This window comes from Nomia melanderi, chromosome 11 (assembly GCF_051020985.1).
Source record: "Nomia melanderi isolate GNS246 chromosome 11, iyNomMela1, whole genome shotgun sequence".
NCBI lineage: Eukaryota > Metazoa > Arthropoda > Insecta > Hymenoptera > Halictidae > Nomia > Nomia melanderi.
Genome location: NC_135009.1, coordinates 15,766,022 through 15,790,962, shown reverse-complemented (window position 1 = coordinate 15,790,962; position 24,941 = coordinate 15,766,022). Strand labels below are relative to the sequence as shown.

Below are 24,941 nucleotides of genomic sequence, written 5' to 3'. Positions count from 1 at the left end.
GAGCGCTCGATACAATTCGAGTCCGTCTGGCGGAGAGGCGAGCGGTTGCTTCTGGGAAGAACGTTCTACAGACTGATTCGAATTGGAAGATAATCTACCTGCTACAGTCTACTTTTGGTTTCTGTTGCGAACTCGCTAATGATGCATTCTAATGAGTCGTCTATCTTCATGTAATATTTTAGATATGAATAACACAGCAAAGTAAAATTTACAAAATCGAATTCCTCATTCTCTTCCATAAGTTAGAAATTTTGGTTTAATCGATGCTTAAGAATGTATCACTATAATCACCGACGCTCGCGTTTTTAGTAGCCGAAATTTAGCGTTCAACGTGTTAACAGTGAACGAAATCTAAGACTCGGTGGTTAATAGAAACGACCGTTAAATTACATTTCGCCCTTTCGATTCGAGGATTCGAGAAACGTTGAAAATTACGGTTCTAACTTCCTAATCAGCGACTGCACAGTGCTCCGATTTCGACGACACACGATCCAATGGGAACGATCTCGAAAACGTATTCGAGCACACCGTGCAGCGCTCGAATTTCGAATAATATTTCCAGCGTTGCGTATCCGGGGGAGCAAAGAGCGGAGCTACATCATCCAGGGGTAGCGGGCGAGTGGAAATACGGGCGAGACCGTCCTAACTGCTCGCAAAGATATTTACCGCGGCCGTCGCCGGGAGAAAACAATAGCGAGGGTGCGGTGAAATGGCTGTGTCGAAAGTATCGAATATCGATGAGGCGAAAATTCGTTTCTCCCGTCGAAAGAAAGTCCGAAAGAAACGGGGATACCGTCTCGGCCGGCCGTCCGGCCGATGATTGACAAGAGAAACCGGCTGCGAAACGTTTTTCGAGCGGCGGCCGGGGCAGCTTTTTGCCTCGCGACTGTAACACGCGTGGCGAAAATTCACCGGCGACCGTTTCCCCTTCATTGATCTTATTGCACGAGTTACGCGGCTGGGTCGCCGGTGTCGGCGATGCTGCGCATTGCAACGCGGCCTTTCTTAACGCCACCGGACACGTCGAGCCGATCCGTTCGGAAATCTCTCTTTAAACCGGTTAACTGTGGCGTTTCGTTGGGAAAACCTCTCGTTCTGCGCGCAACGAAATCGAAAAATGGAGCGTGCACTCGTCGAACGCAGGAGGAATCGTAGAGTATATTTTTATGAATGATCGAAGCGAAAAGAAGAATTATATGTTTATGTGAAGAGATAAAGAATTCTCCAACGTTAGCTCCGATTCCGATTCTAATTCTACCTACATCCGAACCCAGCTCCTCCCGACTAACGAACCCGGCCATAGTCGCCGGCGCAAAGAACCGGTATCATCGAGAGTGCACGAACCCCTCGAGCAACTTCCAAAGAAACATCCTCCCGGCCGGTGAAAAACGAGCGCCGCGAGAGGACCGGAAAACAATCTCGCTCGCCGAGCGCGGAACGAGGAGAGAGAGCCATTCGTCCGCGCGCCGGGTTTGTTCCTCGCAGTTGGAGATTCCCGGTTATAGCGCGATATCTCGCGGAGAAAGCATTTTTAATTTGGAGTCACGGCTCGCCGGAAGTGCTCGCCGGGATTCAGTGGGACGTTATCCCCGCCGCGAGACAATGGGAACGAACGCGAGGCGGAGGAGAAGACGCCGCGCGCTCGCCTTACTCCCAGGTAACGTCCGACTCCGGCGGACGACGGGATCGGAATGGATCGGAATCGCACGGGAAGGGGTCACGGTTCATCGGCGCCACGGTTTTTCACCGGGCAGGGCGACACGGGGAGCGGCGCGGACGCGACGACACCGTAAGTGAAATACGAACACTCGTTACCTTCGCCCGAACGTGAATCGATAACACTCCGTCACGGCGGCGGAGGGAAATTGCCGGGCACGTCGGAAATGATCGAGGAGGGAGCTCGCCGTTAAAGCTGCGACTACCGAACAAGAAAACCGAGTTACTTGTAATCCGAAGAATTCGCGGAATACGCTCGAGAGTGTATCCGTGTTACAGCTGCACAAATACGAACGGTTGGTTTGAAATTTGTCACGAAGGTAATTTCATCGTTTCAACAGTCGCGAGATAACAATCTTGGAACGGATCGTTTTAAACCGTGCCGTTAGCGCGAGTCCGCCACTAAATATTCGTTGGCAGTTGCTTTTTCATCGTCTCCCTTTAACCGGAACATCCAGTAATTACAGAGTACACTCTACTTTGTTATTGCGGAGATTGTAAAATGGTATGCGTTAAAGTAATCTCCGTTGCGGCTGCAATTTGTGCCTGATGGAATCCTCGTCGGCTCGCGCTGCGAGATTCGATAATAAATATATTTCAAAGGTAAAGCTAACGAATTTTCTCGATAAACGAATTCTTCGAGTCCTCGCAGCGGCGTCGCTCTTCGCGCGGGAGGATTCGTTCGGCGAATCCGATTTTTCGGTAAATTTCGCAGGGAATGTCTCGATCGAGGCGACGAGACGAGACGGGATGCGGAGCGCAAACTTTTCGCGGCGGCTCCTACGATTTTGTTGCTCCCCTTTCGGCGGAAACCCGAATCGACGAACGCCGCTGCTTGTGCATTCTCTCCGGCCACGCTCGATAGTACCCATTACCGGAACGCTCGACGAATCCCATCAAGACCGATTAAACACCGTTGTGTACAATGCACACAACGTTCGACATTCGGTCCCGAAGCTCCCCGAAACTGCACTCGAAAACGTGAATGCCCGCTGGTGGGCTCGGCTCCGTCGAAAAGCCGGCGCGATTTCGACGGTTATTAATTCGACGATTCCTCTGCCGTTTAATTTATTACGCTGACTTTCCTGCCCGAATTCCGTCGCTCCGTCGTTCGCCTCGCATCGGGTCCCGGACTTTCGAGACCTACTCGAACCCTCCGACCGCGGACGAGTCGCGCGACCGGGAAACCGGCGGTTTCCGAACGAAATATCATCGGTATATTTCGAGCACTCGAATCTCGTCGAATTTCGCTGGTTGTTGCGTCGCCGCCCCCTTTTCCCGGTGTATTCTGTTACTGTGTTCCAAGTGGCTGTAGGATCCATTACAAACAACGAACGGCAAAGGCTTCCCGCAGCGTTTTAACACGCAATTTGCGCTCCGCTCGGAACAAATGCACCGCTTCACTGGGAACGACGTCACAATTCAATGTATTTAAAATGACGCGTCGAACGCTCGTTGCGTTTCGGATCGTAATGTCCGTAAGTGTAAACGCGATACCTTTCCGTTCGATCATTCGCGAGAGACGTTGGATCAATCACTTCCACCTTCGAGGGAATGGTAAAAATTTCACAAATCATCAACCCCCGCAGTTCGAGCCGTCGCTTTTTAGGAAAACGAGTGAACTGCAATCGCATTAACCGTTCCTACTGCTGATTTCCTATGCGACCAGTGACTACACCGAACCTTTTAGTTCCCAGTGGCGTCGCCTTGAAATCTCATATTTCAATATCAGTAAAACGCGAACCAGTGAACTGCTCGCAGAGCGAAAAATGTAAAATCGATGTCATAATCGGCACCTGCTCATTCGACAGCTAGAATATCGCTGTTTATAAAAATATTCATTACTTGTAAACTTTATCACAACTAATCGGTTAAAGTTCAGATTAACCCTTTGTCCGAAGCGCTGTTTCTCACTTTGAGGTTCTCATCGACGTTAGTTCGTTCAATTACAGCGTAATGTGACGCTCTATTTATTCAAGAATATTTGGGAGTCACTGAAATGTCACCTTCAAAAGGTACAATTGTACTACAAATAAATATAGAAGAAATTGTTAACCCTTTGCAGTCAGGAGGTGCTCAGTCACCAAATGATTAACACAGTAAAACTATAGGATGTGATATTTAACGTTAAACTTTGTGTAAAGATTTCTCTTCGAATTGGTCTCAAAGAACCTCATATTCGCCTCGTAAATAAATATTAAATATTTCTAGCAAGGAACATCAGAGTGCAAAGGGTTAAAACAGGCAGAGTTCGCAATAAAATATGTCGAGTCCGACTCGACACAGGACTGCCAAGGATTAAAGGATTTTATTCGCGACCCGAAGGGTTGACGACGCATTTATCGGCGTAGCGGCGGCCGTAGGATCGCGCGATAAAATATGCACGTAACCGTGGCAGATCGACCCATATGCAGTGCAAAGTGTTAATATTAAATCGCACGGCACGGGGTTAATTCGCCGGGAGCCGCGCTCTTACGGACGCATCCGCGAGACTCGCGGTGAAAGGGTTGAACCGGACGATCCCGGTCGCACGGGCGGTTGATCGTCCGTTTACCGTTGCATCCGCTCGAGTCCCCTCGAATCGAGAGATTTTTACGGGAAAATCAGGCGTCCGCGCGATCGACGGGATGTCACCGTAACCGGCCGACCGACGCGACCGGTCGTAACGGTACAAACGAGCGCCCGACCGACCTTTCTTCGCTCGATACGCGGCGAGATTTCATAAGCCGGATTATCGGAAGCATCGCGAGAAATCGTTCATCGTTTTTTAAAGCGAGCCCCGCTCGAGCTTCATCCCCGCGGGCGACGCGCACCGCGTTCCATGGAAACGAAATTACTCGAACGGCCGAGCGTAATGCGATCGCTGTACGCGCGTCGACGAACGGCACGGTTACGGGGATGGCGAAGGATTTTCGGAACATTTAGGGAATTACCCGTCCGCGAGGCGGCGAATCAAGTGCAACCCTTCCCGCGGATTTTCCGACGATGGAACTGATAGTGTTCTTCGAGTTTCGAGTGATTCTGTTGCTGGTACTCGATCTGTGAAACAATCGATTGATATTCGGAGTAGAATCGAGAGTAATTCTGCAAATGCAGCGTAGACAAACAGTCGACAGTGAAAGGAGATGAGTAGGGTAGCTGAAGTTCGAGACTCTCAGACGATTCGCTGCAAGGAAATTGTAAAGTGCTGTTTCATGTTTTTAATTAGCTTTGTTTCTTAGTCGACGAATTTATACGTATTATGCGACGCTACCTCGAGAGGCATCGACGCGATTCGAGCATCATTTTCCATCCCTGATTTTCAGCGCGGAACGCGACCTCGACCGCACAAAACCGGCTCGCGCTCCGACAAAAAGCGTCGGTGCACCGGCACGAAATATTTCCGTCTCGAACGATGAGTAACCAGCGCGCTACGTCGGAGTTTTCCGTCGGTACCGCTTCGATCGTCGCGTATCACGGGCAGAACTTATTTCATCGGAAGCCATTGTGCCTAGAGCGATATTCCCGGCGAACGCGCCGGCGAATCCACGGGTTTTTGTGTTCTTCTGAAAGCGTTTCCCGTTGCGCCGCGACGAATATCGCGTTGCCCCAGTTGGCCTGATTTCGTTTCCATCGCTAATCGGAAGCGGATGGCACGGAAACGCTTTCCCCGAGCAAACGAAATTACGAGCACTGCCTCTCGTCCCCTTCGCGAGCCGCGCGGCCGCCTCGACCTGTTCTACCGGTGACGCGATATTCTACGGATACGATTCTGTAGAAGAAGAATGACTGACTTCTTGTATAATATTCAAAAATTACGACATTAATGAATAAGCGTCATTCGATTATTTTCGGTGCCAATTGGGTATTATTTATCAATTAAATTCATCAATTTCGAACTGACGAGGTTGCGATGTATCGAACTCGTTCCTCCAGCACGCACGGCTGAACCAACCCTTAGGATCTGAGTTGAAATAAACTGGTCGCTAAGGAGTTGGTCAGAAAACGAAGACAAGTAGTCCTCGAGCGAACGTGAACAAGAAAGGACTATCGAACCAAAGACTACATTGTACAACATTTGTATATAATTGTAAATAGAAGTACATAAAGGACGTTGTGTAAGTAATTATAAATATACAATATCCTCCGTTCCTCGGCGAACGAATCGCGACAAAGTCACCCTGGCGAGGACAGTTACCAAAGAAGCCACCGGACAACAGGTTAAAACCAGATTCGTATAATCTCGTTAACGATACCGACGGAGAATCCGCGAATCGCGCCGGAATAAAAGATTCGATCCAAAGTCTTCGTCTCGCGAAACATCATTCGGAGTGCAGCAGCTCTTTTGACCGGGCTGAAAGAACGCTGAACGCGCGAAAGGGCGAGAGGACGATGAGTCCGACTCCGCTCGCGAAAGCAGGACGATGTTCGCAGAGAGGCGCGGATAAGCAAACCGGAGGAGTTTCCCGGCAAAGCTACGAATTTCCAGCGTTTCCGTCTCCTTTAACCCGCGCGCTTCCTGTAACGGTGTGTTCTCCGTCCGGTGTGCTTACTTCCTATACGTTTCGGCGTGTGCGCGCGCGGTGCCCCGAGACCGAACGGCGGCGAATCGTTATTCCGGGGATGTACTCTGAATTTCCAGGGAGCAAAGATGCCTGGGTCGGGGCGGACGCGAGAAAGGAAACGTATGCACGGCCGGTCGTGCGTTGTCGTTGCGGGGAAACCGTGTAAGTGGCCGCGGAATCGAGGAGGAACGAGACGAGTCGAGTCGAGTCGAGTCGAGACGGGATGCCACGTCCCGCGTGACCGAGACTCGATCCTCTTTTTCTCCGGCTCCTTCTGCCGCACCCTCCGCGGTTCTTTCCTCGGAACCAGCGGTTCCTCCTCCCTGTCGAATCGATCATTTTTCTTCTTTTTCTCAGACTGCCCTCTTTCACTCTCTCTCTCTCTCTCTCTCTCGTCTCTCCTCTCTCTCTTTTTCATCTCTGCCCGGCGTCTCGTCTTTGATTCTTTTTTCTCCGGTCTCCTTTTCTCTTCGCGTTCGCCCCTTTCTTCTCCCCGAGCGACCAGGTCCGGTTGTGTCCGTTCGTTTTAGTCACTTTTAGCTGCTCGCGGCTTATCCTCCGGCCGAGGACCCGCCGCACGGACACGGACGCTTCGAGAACGGACGGCCGAGAGTTCCACCGAGCGAATTCCCGTCGGATCTTTCATCCCTCGGGTCGAACTAGCTCCGCTCGCGGGCACGAACGCGCGAGGATGGATACTTTGTCGGGCTCCAGCTGCGATCCACTCGATAAGTCGAGAAACCATTCGTCGGAGCGGGCTCCGTTCGCTGCTCGCTCGGTTTTTCTTGGTCCGACTGGTTCGCTCGAGTCGAAAATAATTGGGCCGCTCGTTTGGTATTCCCGCGACGCTCGCTGGAACGCCAGCTGGAGTCGAGCGACCAACGATGGGGACACGCGAGCGTTGAAATGACGAACGCGGCGATGCAAGGTAGGCTTGATTGCCCGCGAGCTAAACGCTCGCTTCGCTCCGAGGCGTTCGTGCTGGAATGGACGTTGCCTCGGAGGTAAGTGCCGAATCGTTTTCTATTCTTAGTAGCATACGATTTCGGTGCAATGTTCTTTTTGCTAATATCAACGCGTTGACTGCCATTGAAACCTTCAGAGTATGTCGCACTTATTCTTTTATACCAAAGACAAAGAGGAACAGTTACTTATTATTTATCGGAATGCTTACGTTACACTATTATCTAATTTATGAAAGATTTCCATTCGACATTAGTTCTCCGACAAATTGTAATTATCAAGTAATCTGTAAGCTCCGGTGATCGGTGACCGACGCGGCAGTCAGCGTGTTAAACGCATCTGACATCGACGCGCTAATACGGTGTACGTTTCCTCTGCAATCTCCGTGGCGATTGACGGGAAAACCAGCGCTCGTCCGCTGTAATTACCAGCGTCCATACGAAACGACGCGTCGTCCGCCATTGGAACGCTCGCGTGTCGCCGACCGAACCGACACGACTCCGCGAGAAACAGCCAACGCTCTCGAGCTGGACGAAATCGTACACCCGAGCCACGTCGCGAATCGGCGGATTCCTCGATCGCGACCCCGGACCACGGCTTTCGAAGATTTCGTAACCGAGCCGGAGGACGAGCCGGTCGCGGTCTCGCCGGAGATCGATCGCCGCAAGACAAGAGAAAAAAGTGGGAAAGAAGCCGACCGTTATCCGGCTGCAGGTGGATACGGGCACCGTGGCCGGCCCGGCTGATGCAAGTTCGATGCAGTCTCTCGCGATGGAAAGGCACGCGAAAGAATTCAGGGTTGGACGTGTGTAAGTGTAACGAGTCGTCGCGTCTCTCGTCTGGGGGCCCGATTGCACGCCGCACGGTCGCGAAGGAAGGAGCGAGACCGAGGTGGAGGGCCAGAGGAGACGAAGGCCGGAGAGAGGAGAGAGGAGATCGGCGCCGCGCCGAGGAGGGAGTAATTGGGCTGAGCCCGGCTGCGACCTCGGCTGATGCAAGAATCGAGACGCTGCCAGGCATTTCCTTCTCGGAAACGCAGCCTCTCTCGGAAGGGAAATAATTGTTGTCTTTCGCAAGCGGCTGCGATCGCGAATGCAAACGCACGCGCGTTCCTCTCCAATTAATCGCGCGCCCGGTTCGACGCCTTCCGTAGCCGGTCGCCGGCGTCCGCCGCTAATTACGCCGAAGGCGGGAGCCTCGAGCACGACGCGTCGCGTCGCGTCGTTGAGCCTCGCGTCGTCTCGACGGGACGGCGACCTCCCGATAGAGCACGCGAGGAGAACCATCCCCGCGGACCGACCCTCGAGTGACGCGACGCGAGTCTGTCGTGTCTATCGGCTGTCGACGATCGCGCCGGAAACATTCGCTGGAGAATCACGATGACTGACCGGGCTGGTATTGTGCGCTGTTTATAATGCGAAATGCGTCACCAGTTGCTTTTTTCAGTTTTACAGCAAATTACGGCATGCAATAGCAAACGTTGGAAACGAGACGAGAAAGGATGAAAGATAAAAAGGCGACCAATTAGCATAGGTAACGCAACTGTATTGTTGAATATACTATTGTCGCATTGGATGGAACAACGTTGTTTTGTCACTCGCCGGATACAACGACAAACGACGTTTCTCGCGGACGGACGTTTTTCAGGGCCAGTCGCGTCGACGCGAGTAATCGACGCGCGACGCGCCTGTTCCTCGACGCGCGGCTTCGAGAGCATGTTCCGACTCGGGCGTATCCGCAATTTCTCTTCGTTAAAGCGCAGACGAACGGACGGACGAACGAACGAACGAACGAACGAATGGAGATGGCGAAAACGCGAGTGGAACGAGGGAACCGTGTTTCCCCTTTGTTTCGCCGTTGGAGGCTGTTTCGCCACGCGGATCACGAAAGGCCACGAAAGAGCCGTAAATCTCGCGGAAGGCCGCTGGACGCTCTCTCTCTCTCTCTCTCTCTCGCTCCCGCGGAAAACGCGGCCGGAGGTGGCAAGTGAAAAGTCGGAGAAAAAGGAGGCAGCTACGCACGAGGATCGAGTAATTTCTCCAGGGATCGCGTGCTTTCTGTTCTTCAGGCTCGCTGTCGTTGAATAACCTGCGATTATTAACCCCCTGCGCTGTAACGAGTGAGGCTCGCGGCGAAGATTTATTAATTTCATGGAAAGCAACGCCGCTCGTTGCGCGCGGATGCGGGCGAAAGAGTATTCCGTTGTTTCCGACGTTTCAGCTATAAAGCCGGTGCCGCGCTCGCAAATCAAATATTCTCCGCATTTCTGAAAGTAAACGGTAGTAAACTACCGGCGGTACGATCAATTGAACTCGGTCGCGAGGCCAATCGCGTGGCAACGGGTTAACAAACTTTCGATTGAATTGTGGAAATCGAAATCGTGGACATTTCGAAACTGATACTGGATATTCTTAGTAAGATCTACCCGTATACGGACACCCCTGAAATGCTCACCATGAAATCGCAGTCGCAACGTTCGCTCGTTATCTAGTAGATTCGAACGAGGTCGCGGCTTCGGGTGCCTTCGCGCGGGCGGTCATCGATTACCGCGACCCTTCACCTTTCGCGTAATTCCGACGCGAAAGGTTCGCCAGCGTCGGGGGAACCCACGGCCGAGGTAATTATGATCGAAAGCCCGAAACTCCGCGGCTCCCCGGAGAAATGATCGGGATGCGCGGGACTCGTCGGAGAGGAATCGCGCGACAACGCGTTACAATCTAACCGAAAGTTCGAGCGAGCGTGCGTGATCGAGCCGGGTAAGCGTCGAGTTAGCCTCTTTTCGCGGGGAAACACGCGTCGGGTTCGTTACCGTCGACGTTATCGAGTCCCGTCGCGAGACACGTCGCCCAGGAGCATTAATTTTCCGAGCGGCGAACTTTCCGGCCGTTTGCTCGGCGCTTGTTTCGGGTTTGTTCGAGAATATCGGGGGATTAGAGTCTCGTCGAATCAATCCGGGATCTGGATCACGGCATTACCGTGATCCAGGAGCCAGGCGCGTCCCGCGGATTTAAGCGACCCCCGGGACAGGGCCGCTTCCGGCGGAACAAACTATTTAGACGCGATAAAGCGGCGGCTTAATCCGATCCCACGGCGCACCGCGTTAACGCTGGAACCGCCAGACAACTCGGAATCACCGGTTCCCTGTTTCTTCTTCTCTCGACTATCGCAGAGACGACGAGCGATCCTCCGAGGATTCACCGAAGACATTGATTTAGCGGTGCGCAATCTTAATTACAAATCAATAGGAACCCTGGCAGATGCACTCTCGGAGTTTCTACAGCGAAATTTCGAAAGGCGAATCGACTGTAGCTTCAGCGTTAACAACGAGGAACGCGATCGCGAAAATTAAGAGGACTAATGGCCTCGCGGGAAGAATACCGAGGAACACGCTCGATTTACTTCTCGGTCCAGCTGCTCGAGCAGAAATCTACCGTTTCGCTCGTCCTTTTGGCCGGGCCGATGCGACGCGAGCGCGGCGAGGCGAACTGGCATCGCCACGCGCCGATCCAATTTCTTTCTCTTCAAAAGCGGCAGCCAACGGCGTTCGTTCATGCATTTTCAACTCGACACCGCGAACGTGTCGTCGGTAAATTAAATTCGCTTCCCCGACGAGGAAGCCGCCCAGCGATATTCCGCCCCCGCGGCCCCGACGACCCTCGGCCGACCTCGGCCCAGGTCCCGACCCCTCCGCGGAGCGGAACGCGTCGTCGCGCCTCTCCTCGCCCGCGGCGACACCCTCGATTCTTCTCCGCCGATTTCCTTGGTTACCGCTTTCTCGATCCCCGCGGAAATGCCGCTAAGGACTCGGGATTCGCGATCAATTTTTACAACGGAGACGCTGGCCGGAAGTACGCGAGTCGATTGACACTGGATTCACCAAACGGGTCAATTCGTATCGAATTTTTAGTCTATCGTTTAATTGCTAATCCTACGTATGTAACATTTTAGATATAACACAAATCCAAAGTAAAATTTACATAATCGAATTCCTTATCCTCTTCCGCAAGTTAGCTCGCGTTTTTAGTAGCTGAAACTTAGCCGGCGTTCAATGTGTTTATTGTTTGCTGAACGCTTCTCTAAATGTACTTCTGAACCTTCGATTTCCACAGTGCAACCGAACGAGTATGTGTCTCCAAGAGCGATGGAACTAACTGTGCAGACGTCCATGAATCTAGTGACAAGATACGTAGGAGGAGACAGATCATTGATTCGCCACAGTTGCGTCGCGAAGCGTCAACCGGTTGATCGCGAAATGGCCACTCATCGCATTACGCGATCGAAGCGATACGACTTGATTGCGAAGCTAATGAAACGGAAATCGAGAGGTCCAGATTTCTGTTTCCCTGACACATATCGTCAATTGGATAGTAACGAGAACAAAGAAACGCGCGATTCGCGGGAAAAGTATGATAATCGCGGCACGCGAACGTAGCCCCGCTCGATCCGAAAACCGAGCGAGGATCGATCCGATCGGAGCTGGTCGCCGCTGACCGGCGAATCATCGACGCGAATTGCACAACGCCGTGACGCGGTTACAAAGTGCGCGATCCTGCGACACCGGCCCTCGGCTCTCGAAATAAGCCGCTATCGATCCGGAAGAGCGTCGGAAACGCAAATATAGAATCGGTACGGAGGAAAATGCGTCGCGCATGCCGCGAGATCACGGCCGATGATCCGTCGCTGCAGCCGAAACGAGACATTAACGCTTCGCAGTCCGAAGTAGCCTTGGCTCGTCACTGTGACGCTTGCCTGCTCGTTGCCTCATTCGATTACAGTTTATCGTGACATTTTAACACGTTAAGCGCCGTGTCAGTCACTGGTGACTGACGCCTCTGAATGACTGAAAAACGATCGTAACGTACACGACAACCGATGTGAAATAAAAATGTTTAAGGCAACTAAGTTGATAGTGTAACGCAAACGCAATGCCAGATTCATAATTATTCCCACTTTTCTTTGCTACGAAAGACAAACTCTATGGGGAAACGCTTAAGACTTTCGTGGCGCTTAATGAACTAATCAACAACCGATCAAACACGGTTAAATCCACCGAATTCCATTGAATTCGCGAACGGCGTGTGCCTTCGTCGACGAACCGTTGACACTCACTTTGTGTTTTGTTCGTATCGATTAGTATTGTTATAACACTCTACAGCCTGCAAACGAAAACGTCGACGGCCCGCAATTCGGTGCGATTCCGACGCGTGCTCGGCGTGCCTGTACGATGCGTGCAGCACGAGTACACCAATCGAGCGTATTCCTCGACGACCCGCGTACGGAGGGTCCGACGGTGAATCGAATCGCCACTCCGTTTTATTCAACGGCCGGGAAATCTCCTCATAAAGCGTCCCCGCGCGTCGTAATCCCCCGGATTCGCGCGACGAGTAAGGGCCGGGCCGCGTTTAAGTCGACGAGGAATAGTCGAATAAATTCCCCCGCCGCTGGAAGTGTTTGTTCCCGAAAAAATATGGGGAAAGTCGTATAAAATCGATGCGGCCGCCGGATAAAAAAGTTCTTGGAACTGGTACATATAAATTCCCGAGTATCCGAAGCGCGGGTCGTTTTATCTCGGCCCGCCACGCCTCCCGCCGAGCGCAGGATAGACGAGTGAAAAGAGCCGGAGCTACGTTTCCCGGCTTTCCTTTCCTTCCCCTTCCGTCCCGCGCCGGGAATAATCCCGCGAGTCGTCGCGGCGGGCGAGAGAACGTTGCGTCAGATCGACGAAAATTATACGTTCGCCGATTATCCCGCGACGAGCAGTCGCGCGGCGCAACGGAAAACGCGGCTCGCCGATCGCCGGTGAAAGGAGATCGACGCGGATAAAACCGTGATCGATACGTTTATTTTCGCGAGCGGCTAGAGTCGGCACGAAAAAGAAGGAGAGGACTGTTTAAAAATCAGGTATTGTGGAACTGTGATTGCGGAACTCTAGCTTGGCCAACGGGACTTGCTCGTGAAAAACGTCTATCTCGAGTGATAGAAAATAAATCGTTAACCCGCGATTAACGTTCGCCTATTTCGTAAATTGCGCCGTAAGTGTCGGGTAACTGCTACTTTCCACGAACGACAATTTCAGGGAGAAAATAAATCAATGAATAATAACGAAGGAACGATTTCGTTTTGTTTTCTTACGAGCTTTTGCGAGCAATGGGATTAACCCTTTGAACTCTGTAGGCTCCAATATTGCACCAGTTATAATATTAACACTAGGACTACCGTACCAGTCAAAATGACTGGTTTCAGTTTTTCTGTTTCGCAATTATTGATATCTTAAAAGCACTGAATATTCGAAATGATTTTGAAAATACATAGTTTCACTTGAATACTATAATGAATGTCTGAAGAATCCGAAAATAACCTATTACTACAATATTCATAGCGATTACATTTTAATCGTATCAAATGCTCGGTAGTTCTAGTGTTAAATATTTTAATGAATCTTAAAGAAACTACCCTACAATTATTAGATCTTCCAGACATCCAAATTTCGTACTAAGGAACATGAAAGATCGGAGGAATGTTACATTTCTAATTTTCGCTGGGAATAAAAATTTGTTGCAGTTGCTGATAGATTACAAAACAACCTCGAGTGCTAAGGGTTCAAATGTTCGCCACGAGTTATAGGGCAAGGGGTTAACGTTCAGTTAATATTCTAACTTTTAGTATTCTGTTTAAAAGCTAAGCTTAAAACCTAAGGGTTAGTATTCTGTTTAACCCTTTGAACTCTGTAGGCTCCAATATTGCACCGGTCATAATATTAAATATTTCAGTGAATCTTAAAGAAACTACCCTAAAATTATTCAATTCTCCGCGCATCCAGATTTCGTACTAACGAAAATAAAAGATCGAAGGAATGTTGTAGAATTTCTAACTTTCGCTAGGAATATAAAAATTAGTTACAGTTGCTAATTACAAAACAACCTGGAGTAAGGGTTCATATTCAATAGGACGAGTACACTGACTAGTAACTAATTAACCGGTTAAGTGGCGTTGCGCGTTTCGTCGCGGGTAAAAACGAATATTCCGGGGAAACGTTCGATCGATGCGAGCGAGCGAGGCCGAGCGACGCAGAACCGCGCGCCTCGTTTACGTAACCGAAACGCGTTGCCGCGGCGGCGGTGGAACTGAAATTGCGGATAAGTAAATCATGCTAGATACGGGGGCTGCGATAACGGTTTAATTGGCGCAGATGTTCCGGTCCCGCCGCTCCGGGACGAGAGGTCGCGCGCAGATAAACGAATTTCTTAATCGATGCGCGCCTCGGAATCTTTCGGTGTCATCGGGACAGTTTGAACGGAAACACATGTGCGCGCCGATCGAACGAAAGCGCTCGCGATATGTAGGCCGAAATCCCTGTCGACCCAAACAAACAATTCTTCGCGAACTTTCAAACTATGGACTTTCCGATTCGCGAACGTTTTTGCCACGGTTCCCGCCATCTATCCTAGAACCTATGAAAACTTCACTTTTATCCGATAGTACTGCTTTCGCAGTTTGAAAGGTTCCGTTCGAGGCGTTCGGATGTTAGTCTGTCCAGCGGCTAAGTTTCGTCGAGATTTCGTCATCGTTGCAGCTGGCTTTATCAGTGTAGGATGCTGTGCATCTGAGAAGACTCGCGAGATAGCACCTCATAGTCATGTTACGGATCAGCGATTAATATTTCTTAATTGTTCAGTTCGACGATTAAAAACGGGCAGCTCTACCAGATGGGGTTCGAACGATATATTTGTCTGCTCGAGTGGGCAACAGCGAGCCTCGCGATGCGTTTTGTTTGCAGTTTTAATTGGTTACGTGTAACCATGCCGACGAGCATCGATGGTATCGAAAACGAAATGAAAGACGTCAATCAGACCAATTAGACCGGTACTCCTCGGGCTATCCGTCGAGCGGTAAACACGCGGTACCTGTTGATATTGTCAATATTCCTCTATAGGCCTGTTTCACAGAGAGAAGGCTCGCTATTTTCAAAGAGAACTACTACATCGTATTAGAGATGCTAGGAGAAAATAAAGTGTATCAGGTAAAAGCAGCGGTAGTTAGAATAACCCGAATTCCAGTGGAAAGCCGAGCGACGACGTCTCGAAGCTAGAGTTAACCCTTTGCACTCGAAGGTTTTTCACTAGAAATATTTTATTATCTTCTAATGAGATAAGGACGATATTTTGTGAAACTGACTCGAAGCGAAATTACTTGTGTTTTATTAAAATATTGCGAAAAATTTGAGAAAATTAAAATATTGAGAAAAAGTTTTATTAAAACGAATATATCTTGTAACTTTGAAGTCACAATGACGTTGAACGTAAACGTCTGCGTGTATAAAAATTCAAGTTGATTTAATGTCATCCGTCATTTTGCAGTAAAGAATTAAATAAATCAATTTAAGTTTTAAACTTCTAACTTCGAAGATTGAGATGAACGAACGTCAGCCTTTCTAGGAATAATGTTATAAAGTGCACAATAAATGTTAGTAGACAATTCAGATACATATTCATATAATTGCATCAATAAATATTGACGTGAACGCTTATCAAATAATATTCATAAAACGCAATATGCGTCAAATCGACGCGTTCCGTAAACCTAGTGTTAAACATCGAATTCTATAGTTTCACCGTTTGAAATCAAGTGGTGAGTCACCTCTCGAATGCAAAGGGTTAACACATTGTATTCCATGGGGGCCACCGGTGACCCCCAATCAAATCGAATTACTGTAATTCGCTAGACTAAACGACGATTATTTAGAAACATTTCTATATTACAAATAATGTGCGATAATAATAACGCAATTCAATCAAACGATTTGATATTGTATTTTTTCCAATCTGTGTATTCTGCTGTATGAAATCGCGCGGCGTTCAACGTGTTAACACATTGCGTACCGGCTAATTCTCAGAAAACTGAATTGCGATGGCAATTTTCACTGAGGTCAACTTATATCACTATACACAGAAAAATTCAGATAGCATATTGTTATACAATATATTCTAAATAGATAATCGATTCGCATTAAATTATATATTTCTTCAATGCTTTGGTAATTAGCTTGCATAGCTAAGTGTCTTTACATAAAAACGAGATTTCTCGTTACCGGTACGCAACGTGTTAATTCGTCGACGGGTTCGCGCGAGGAGGAGCGTGCCCTCGGTGTCCTGCGAGCAGCCCGACGCCGCGACTCGTTTCCCGGGAAAACGGGGAACGGGGAACGGGAAACGGGCCGTCGCGACCAGTTGAAAACTACGTTAAGAAGCCGGGTCAAATCGAACGGGATCCCGAGCGCGCAACTTCTCCCCCGGGGGACTCGTACCCCCGGCGTCGGAATTCCATTACGCGAACTCGGACGAGAAGCGTCGCGCTATCTTACGAAAATGTAATTACTCTCGGAACGAGTTCGAACTTCGGGGGGCGAGCCTGGGAAATCTTCCGGCGGCGCGCAGCCCGGTTTTTCGGGTTCGATGAACAGGATTTTCGTCGGCCGAAAGTTCGCGAAACTGCTCGTTAACCGTGAATCTCCAGGACCGTTCTCGCGAATGTGACGCGCTGCGAACCTTTCGACGCTCATTTCGATAGATTCATCGACCTTCGTCGCATCTGGGATTGTACTGTTCACGGAGATATAGTTTCCTGATTCGCAGTTGTATAGATTTCGGGGATCACAGCTCCGCGAGACTAGGTTTCAACGGGAATCAACGGAAAGCCGCCTCGGGTATTCGTGGAATTGCATATGCAAGGTTTCCACGAGTCCGCCGTGAAAATCGGCGAGATCAAAGCGAAAGAGAGCGAAATAGGGAATGAAGACTTACTCTTGTGCCTGGAGAATCTCCGGAGTTTCTTGAAGAACGGCATGCTGCGGGAGTCCGTCCGCGTTGCGACTCGATGCGGATCGATTTGCCTCGGCGAACAGCTCGTTAGGGTGACCGGCGGGCGCGGCGGCTGGATCGGGGATCCTGGATAGATCGTGGCGCGTCGAGGAACGAGCTCGGGATGCCGGGTGCTGGTTCACATCGGTGTGCGACGCGACGTCCGTCTGCCTGGCTGGCCGCCTCTTACTCGGCCCGACTTCGCCACATCACTCTCTTGGCCGGATTCGTACCGTCTTGGCTTGCCGGTTCCACTTATCCCCACTTGCACCGGCCGCCGGGCACACGGGAGGGAACCGAGTCGAACACGGGGCTGTCTTTCCCGCGCGGATCGGGAACAAGCGTTGACACGCGTAACGATAACGCCGCGCTCTGACATGCAAACGGACGATCGCGATCGGGGGAAAATCGCGATGCGATTGAAAACAGGAATATTAGAGACTCCAGCGAGTCGTTGGTTCAATGCTAGGCGTGCAGCAAAAGCGAGTCGAGATACATATGGTGAACTGTCCGATGGGGATTCGCGAATAGAATTCATGGAGAATTCGCGTACGCAATGATGGTGCTGTATCGTGCGATTACGATCGAGAAAGGGAGATCGGGATGAGATTGAAACCAGAAATATTAGATCGAGAAAGGGAAATCTCGATGCGATTGAAACCGGGAATATTAGAAACACTGGCGAGTCGATCGAAAGCGACTCGAGATAAATACGGTGAACTGTCCGATGGGGATTCGCGAATAGAATTCACGGAGAATTCGCGAACGCGGCAATGACTGTGCTATACCGTGCGATTACGACGGAGAAAGGAAAATCTCGATCGAAGCTGAAAGTAAAAAGGAGCATCACGGAAACGGGGTTCTTCCGTTAGCAGCGGTTCGGCTCGCGGAGGAAATTCGCGGAGCCGTTCGACTCGAAGGAAATCAAACAGATGGAGAACCCATCGGAAACGTTGTCGCGAGGATTGAACGCGCCGGTAGCCAGAGGAAAGCTCTTATTAGATCCGCCGAGGGAAACTTTTCCCCGAAGAGGGCCGCCTTTAATTTCTCCTCGCCGGAAAGAAGATCCCCCCGAGTCGCGATTAATTCGAGCTAATTAGGTTCGGACGGCGGAGCCGATGCGCCGCGGCGCGAGAAGATAATGTATTCGAAGGGTCGCCGGGTCGAGGCGCGCTCTCGAGGTGGCTGGAAGTTCGTAGGCGAGGAAGTTGCCGCGCGATTCGCGCGATTAAAATTCGCGGTGTCCCGGAGCGAGCCTGCGGGAAAAGTTTAAGCCGCTTCGGTTAAGCCGGCCATTTATTCCGATGGAAACGAACGGCGGCGGCGGCGGCCCCCGCTTCCGCGGGACTTCGTTAAAACTCTCGTCGGGGAAATTTGAATATCGCGTGACGGGACAGCGGGGCTGGACCGTAAATCGCGGACGACACGATAAATTAGAGTACGCCGGAGACGCGATTCGATTCGGCTGTTGCTCGTTATATACGAGCCGGGAACCGCGAGCCGCGCGCGGCGACGAACAGCCTCGGTACGCTGAACTTGACGGAGCCAGACGGAGTTGCGAGCCCCTCGCTGAGAATCTTCCCGCGAAAGAGCGGTCCGCTCCCCGGGGAAGAGGAACGCGAGGTAACTCTACGAGTTCTCGAGTGACCCGCTTCCCTCCGCTTCCTAAACAGCGAAAGAACAAGTTGCAATCAACTTTTCAGCTCTAGCTCGGGACGAGGGGTCGCCAGTTCGCTCGAAAGGACGGCGCAACTTTTAATTATCGGATGAATCGATCGGCCGGAGGATAACCGTCGCGGAGGACCATTCTTCTCGATCGCAGGTCGCGAATTCCGCTCGATGCGCGCGAGAAACGTCCCTGAACCGACCAAGAAATACGATTATTCCCGGACAGAGTAAGTACCTACGTAGCCGTAACTCCTGGGAGGCAGGGCATCTATCGCGGATACATATATTACGGAAAGTTTTTCGGGCGGCAGGAGTTTTCGCACAAATCCTCGCGGATACCCGAACGCATCGCGAGCTGCCACGAACGAGCCGCGCGAAACTGAATCGGCGAGTTTCGCGGCTCTTCGAACGATTCGTTGTGATTCTCGCGGAGAATCTCTTCCTGCGTCTTCTGAGAGACTAGACCTAGTTTAGGTGGAAATGAAGGTTAGATTTCGACGCTTCGATAAATGATAGCGTGGCAATAAATGTTCCTTCCGTTGGGAATCAGCGATCATTACCCACGCGATGTAAAAAAGTCGACTTTCTCTACTTACTCGAAACAATCGAGCCCGCGTCGTGCGAAGGAAGTCTCTTTCGCTCGGCTAGACTGATTTGAAAAGTTAGTCGCGCGTTTGGTCGGTCCTCTAGGACCATAAATCGCGTGATCGACGCGAAACCGCAAAAACTGGCTTTCGATTGTGCTCGTATTTGGTCGGCGGACTCGGCGTACCGTCGCCGCGAGCTGCAGACCAGACGGAGACCAGAAATTTTCTGGCGATCGGTACTCGCGACGTTAATTGCGCGCCGCGAGCCGATATAGCCGATCAATTAGTTTTCTAAGCCGTCGTGGCGGCCGCGGGAGCGCGCCGATGCAGCGTGCGGGAGCACAATGTAGCCCACAATAGACACCGAAACGAGATTACCGATGGTGCTTCGCTCACGGTCCATTAGCTCCGATTGAATTACACTCGTCCCTCGTGCGATGGAAATTCCGCCTCCGCCTCCAGCAGACGCTGCGCGTTCAACGGAGGGAAGGGGAAAAAAAAGGAAAAAAGAATATTCGAAACGGGAGCAGGATTCGCGAGCGGGTGCACGCCGAGCCGGCGAAAGAAACGCGCGTGTAAGGAGCCGTCTCCGATGAGAGAGGGAAACGCGGCGAATTTCCCGGGCGCGCGGAATATACGAGCGCTCGTGGCGAGATAAGCTTGATAAAAATCGTCCGTCTAGCCGCGCCGGCTAGAAATGGAAAAGGGAAAAAATCGCGTTCTCCCGGCGCGGCGGGGCGCGGCGCGGCGTTCGGAATCGAACCGGCGACCGGGCGGCCGGGCGAAACCGACGTGATTATATTTTTTAATGAATTTACGGGCGCGACGCTCTAGCGCGAGCTTCATGAGAGAAAATTGAAAATCAATTTCAACCGATGCGACGCGGCGCGATGGGTTGGGCCGCGGATATCGGACGTCTCCCGTTTCTCGGTGGCCGTAGACGAATGCAACGGGATCGACGGGAATATATTCTGTTTCCGGTTGCCGGTTACACCGCGCGTATTTCCATTAAATCGGAATGCGGGGATAAAGCGACGGGTGCGACGGGGAAAGGGGTGGAAGGGATGGACGCTTCGCGTTGCAGGCTCGAAGCAATTTTTCACGACGGCCGAACGCGGTTCGACGGTGCCCGACGATGGGACGATCCATTATTTCAGCCGGGGAGCGCGTCGAAATATGCAACCGGGGAAGTTTCGCCGAGAAAACCGCCGACGGAGACTGCCGAGGAAATTTCGTCGCGGTGCGCGTCGCCACGCTGGAAAGTTTCGCGGAACACGAGCCGGGGCGCGTGGATTTTCCTTTTGGCTCGCGGTCGATTATGTTTCCCTCTTCCTCTCCTTTCTTCCGCTATTCCCAGCCATAACGCGGATATCATTTCCGCGAGAATAAACTTCCATTGAAAATCCCGCGAAGGGAGACGCGGCGCAACGAATGGAATCGAATGCAACTACCCCGAACGGTTCGGTCTCCGCGTTCTCGCGGCGTACTCTCGGCTCGGCTTTGATATCCCCGCATTGGAAAACTTGTCGGCAATTTTTCCCCGCTGGAAGGACATTTTTTCACGACCGTATTTAATTAGATACGGTACCATGGAACGTAACGGTATCGCGGATCGAGATATCGTCGCGACAGCTCTCTAGGAGTTCCCGATTAATCTTCTCGAATTACGTGACGCAAATGCGTCAACGGCCGTGGACGCGCGTCGGTGTTTTCCTAAACACGACAATGCGGTATTTGAAAATTGTTCGCCGGAACGAGATGCCTGGGAACGTGCAGCCCGTAGGAATCCACTGTATTTCGAGGCAATCTGCGAACGCGAAGGGGTTGCTGAATTGCACGCTCCCAGCCGGGTCAGGAGCGGAACGAATATTTGAATACGCGATGTCGACGGACTTCAAGATAAACGAAATTCGAGCGCCACGCTCCGGTACACGACTTTAATGTTTTCATTTCGGAACCTTTTGTATTTTTAACGATCGCGTGTCTTCCATATTTCGAACCGTGGATCGACCTTACGGTTCCGAGGCAGAAATAGCTCAGATTGGTGGCAGTATTTCTAACCAATCAGAACACTCTGTACGCCAATGTAACTTTCGAGTCACATGTCAACATATTGGCATCCTGTTGATTTATTTCATTTTGCACGACAAGTGGTGAATAGTATTAACCCTTTGCACTCCAAAGCTTTTCACTGGAACTATTCATCATTTTCCGACGAGATACAGTCGGCATTGTTTGAAACTGATTTTGACAATGATTCACAGATAAATTAAGCAATAAAGTTATTTTATTGAAATGTTTCACATAGCAATACAAAGTTTCATTTAAAATACTAAATATTCAACTTCATGGTTTTGCTGTATCAAATAAAGTGGTGACTGAGAGTCACCTGACGAGTGCAAAGGGTTAACACGTTGAATGCCATGGGGATCACCGGTGACCCACAACCAAAGCGAATTGTATAATCCATTCGATTAAACGACGATTATTTGAAAACCTTTGTATATTGCAAACAATGCTAATGCGACGACATTGAGATAAGCGCAACAATCATGACGATTCTATCGAATGATTTAATATTGTATCTTTACCATTTTGTGTATTTTCAACTCGTGCTGCGGTCAACGTGTTAAGTAATCAGTTGACTTGAACTTCACGCCATTGTAACTTGAAAGTTACGAAATCTATTCGTTTAATTTAAATTATTTGTAAATTGAAGCTATCGAATACGTTGTTAATTAGTATTCGTATGTGAATATTCATTACTCTCGTACTGCGTAGATTTTGTTGTAATCATGAAGAAAAATTGGAGGGTTAATTTTCCTGTATTTATGATTGAAGTTCTTCCGCATATTTGCGTTAATTTATACGTAATTACATGCTTTCGGTAGCACGAGATTAGTAGTCTAATTGATGTGCGTTTATACGTACCCTTATTTGCGGGAACATTATGTAAAACGTGCACTTGCTTACATTTATCCTTCAGCACTTACTTATGCACGGGTTTCTTGTTCAATGAAAAAAAAAACCGTTATTTAGACTGGTCGCGTCATCCGTGGAGAAAGTGGGAACTAAAAGCGCCATCTAATTACGCGGGAGAAAACTAATCTTATTCTAGCTCCTTGCAGAACGTTACCAATTAAGTATTAATGAACAATCGTTGAAGCGCATATCGAGGATTTGTATATGCAAATTTGTGAAAGAAATTATATTGTTTTATTATCTACTGGAAGATTCTATTAATTTACTTTCGCTTACCAACAATTCGTCTACCAGTTTGAACATTTTGTCGCTGATGGCGCCAACGTAGAGGAACAGTAGAGTGGAACAAATGATTCTTGCCGCATTTTAGACTACGTCTTACGAAGGTGACAACAAGAATTTATTGTTGATCGGTATCGTCGAAGTAGTAGCGATAATCTAAAAGTTTTTATAAATTTAATAGTGTTTTAATAAGTGATTTTTTCTGTTTATAGGAGATATATAAATAATCGTTATAAAGTTGTTGTAACTGCTGTTGAAACGATTGATTTACAAAGGGAGAGGTGCCATAACCTCCTTTAATCGCATAACCTCGTTCGACACAGTAAATATTGTTTAACACGACTTGGAAACAAATGGCAAATCGAGTGAACGTTTTGTTAACATTCGTACGCCATCGACACACGTCAAAGCATTGGGCAAAAGATGCTGCCAAGTACGGATACATCACCTATTACAAACGGTGAGAGAAGCAGAATATCTTTGGGTTGTTATCACGTTTGTTCGATGCTATAAATGTTTCTATTGCAGTCACCCGGATCATGTCGATCCACCGATCACACCGTCAAAGGTTCTGATGATTCGCAGAACCTCATCTTTCAAAGGCAATCCTTGGTGGGAGAAAGGGATCCTTACAAAATTGAAACTGGAGGAGGTAAGCAATTATAAATCCAAGTCTGGCAATGATCTCCTTACGTATACTAATCAGAACTGTTTCTGCAGACCCGTGGTCCGATATTTGTGAAGAATACTCCGGAAGTATGCAGAATGATTTGGAATATAAAACATTTAGTAGAAATCTTTCCAGTGAAGACACCCGACCAGCTGACAAAATTCGACGAATCAACGGAATATCACGTGGACGAATATGGAAACGTTCACGTTGCCGGTAGAGTAAACGCTGATCGTGAAAAAGCTACTGAAGATTTCCAATCATCTGTGAAAAGATTAGAGTACGAGAACATGTCTGAAAAACTGAGACTCCAATGGCTGAAGGGAACAGCCATATAACGCGATGAATCGTGAAGCGTACAATGTACATAAAATCAATGAGATCCTCATTTGTATGATTGGTGAGAGAAGATATAAATATAACCATTGAACAAATAATATACTTTATTTGCATGTTGATTAGGGCCATGCGACCATGTTACAACCTACCAACAGGAATGTTAAAATTTCATTGTCTTTTTTTGTCGTTTTACAATTGTTTTTTTTTTCTTCTGATCTGGTATAATCGAGCAAGTTCTATCGTGGAAGATGAGTGCCGCTTTGGGTCAGTCGTGCGGACCTACTTAAATACGGTGTTCCGAAACGCGAAATAAATCGTCTCTAATGGTTAATGAGCGATACTAGGATCGTAACGGGCAGTCGTACGCGATAAACGAGACCTCTCGAGTACAAACCGTTAGGCCGTTTCGCGTTCTCGTTCTCGTTCTCGTTCGGGGATGGGAGATCGTTCCGTCGACGATTCGACAAGCGCGCTACGATATACGACGCAAAAACTGTTTAACGCTCCGAAGGTTTTCGTAATCGGCTAACCGTTCCCGGCTGAAAGTACTCTGATTTACTTTGGAACCGCGTTACAGGACGAAGAGATAAGTCTAGACTCGAAATTCGTAAACCTAATACCATACGGTTACGCTAGATCTATGGAAAACAAGTTCGACCTGATACATGCTTGAATAGAATTGAAAAAACTTGGATAACGCGAATATCTGGAAGTCCTAATAACAAAGTGACGGGCACTCCTCCGTTCGTCTGACGTCTCGAAGCAGCTCCGTCCTCTTCCTGATATTTTAGGAGGAGTTCGTCCGCCTCCGACTCCGAAGTTTCCAAAATCGCCTGTCCCTGGACGTATGATGAATAGAAATAGTGTTTTGTGCTTTGGATCCCTTCTCGGGCATGTACATCCTGAGGAGTTTCGCGGCGCGCTCCTCCTGCGACCTGTCCGCGGCCTTCCCGCTCAAGAAGCTGAGCAGCTTCATGCTGCGCCTCTTGATCCTCAACCGGTTCAGAAAGTTCTTCTCGGAAGTTCTGGTCGGGCTGCTGTCGTTCTGCTCGTCGGAGTCGTCGTCGAGCTTCTTCGCCTTTCTCTGGAGCAGCTCCATCTGCCTCCTGCGATCGTATTGGCCCTCGCCCCGTCTGTACCTGCGGCCTCTGAGATCCCCGGGCTCGGAGACGGAGTACGCCGCCTCTCTCTTCGCTCGCTCGGCCCCCAGTCGCTCGGCGTTCCTGTTGCTGGTCTCCTCCGCCCTTCGGGCCACCGATTCGAGCTCCCTCAGCCGGTCCGCTTCCTTGGAGCTCTTCAGGGTGTCCGACGAGGCGGTCTCCGTGGTCGCACA

The 24,941-nt window shown here is 49.8% G+C and overlaps 2 protein-coding genes across 4 annotated transcripts in view; one reads left to right on the top strand and one right to left on the bottom strand.

Annotated features, from left to right (window-relative positions):
- LOC116432090 (low density lipoprotein receptor adapter protein 1) overlaps positions 1-22,310 on the bottom strand; it is a 59,704-nt gene extending 37,394 nt beyond the window's left edge. The window contains exons 1-2 of the mRNA XM_076371942.1: positions 22,267-22,310; positions 17,024-17,907 (exon numbers count right to left, since the gene is read on the bottom strand). Of these exons, the coding sequence (XP_076228057.1) occupies positions 17,024-17,066 (43 nt within the window). The 5' untranslated portion in view covers positions 17,067-17,907; positions 22,267-22,310. The remainder of the gene's footprint in view (positions 1-17,023; positions 17,908-22,266) is intronic.
- A 113-nt stretch (positions 22,311-22,423) lies between these two features.
- On the top strand, positions 22,424-23,727 carry mRpL30 (mitochondrial ribosomal protein L30). Of its 3 annotated transcripts, none has more exons than XM_031988390.2 (4): positions 22,424-22,703; positions 22,812-23,059; positions 23,128-23,251; positions 23,320-23,727. In XM_031988390.2, exons 2-4 carry the CDS (start codon positions 22,953-22,955, stop codon positions 23,605-23,607), a joined length of 519 nt encoding a protein of 172 aa, XP_031844250.1. In that variant the 5' UTR covers positions 22,424-22,703; positions 22,812-22,952; the 3' UTR covers positions 23,608-23,727. The 3 variants fall into 3 exon arrangements, with proteins under 3 accessions (XP_031844250.1, XP_031844248.1, XP_031844249.1); XM_031988388.2 differs by having other exon boundaries at positions 22,425-22,730; XM_031988389.1 differs by lacking the exon at positions 22,424-22,703 and having other exon boundaries at positions 22,737-23,059.
- Positions 23,728-24,941: the final 1,214 nt, after the last annotated feature.

Bases quoted from the DNA above. Each gene is read 5' to 3' on its own strand.
- mRpL30 (XM_031988390.2), top strand. From the start codon at position 22,953: ATGGCAAATCGAGTGAACGTTTTGTTAACATTCGTACGCCATCGACAC. The intron at 23,060-23,127 runs GTGAGAGAAGCA...TTTCTATTGCAG, and splicing joins TACATCACCTATTACAAACG to TCACCCGGATCATGTCGATC. The intron at 23,252-23,319 runs GTAAGCAATTAT...CTGTTTCTGCAG, and splicing joins CAAAATTGAAACTGGAGGAG to ACCCGTGGTCCGATATTTGT.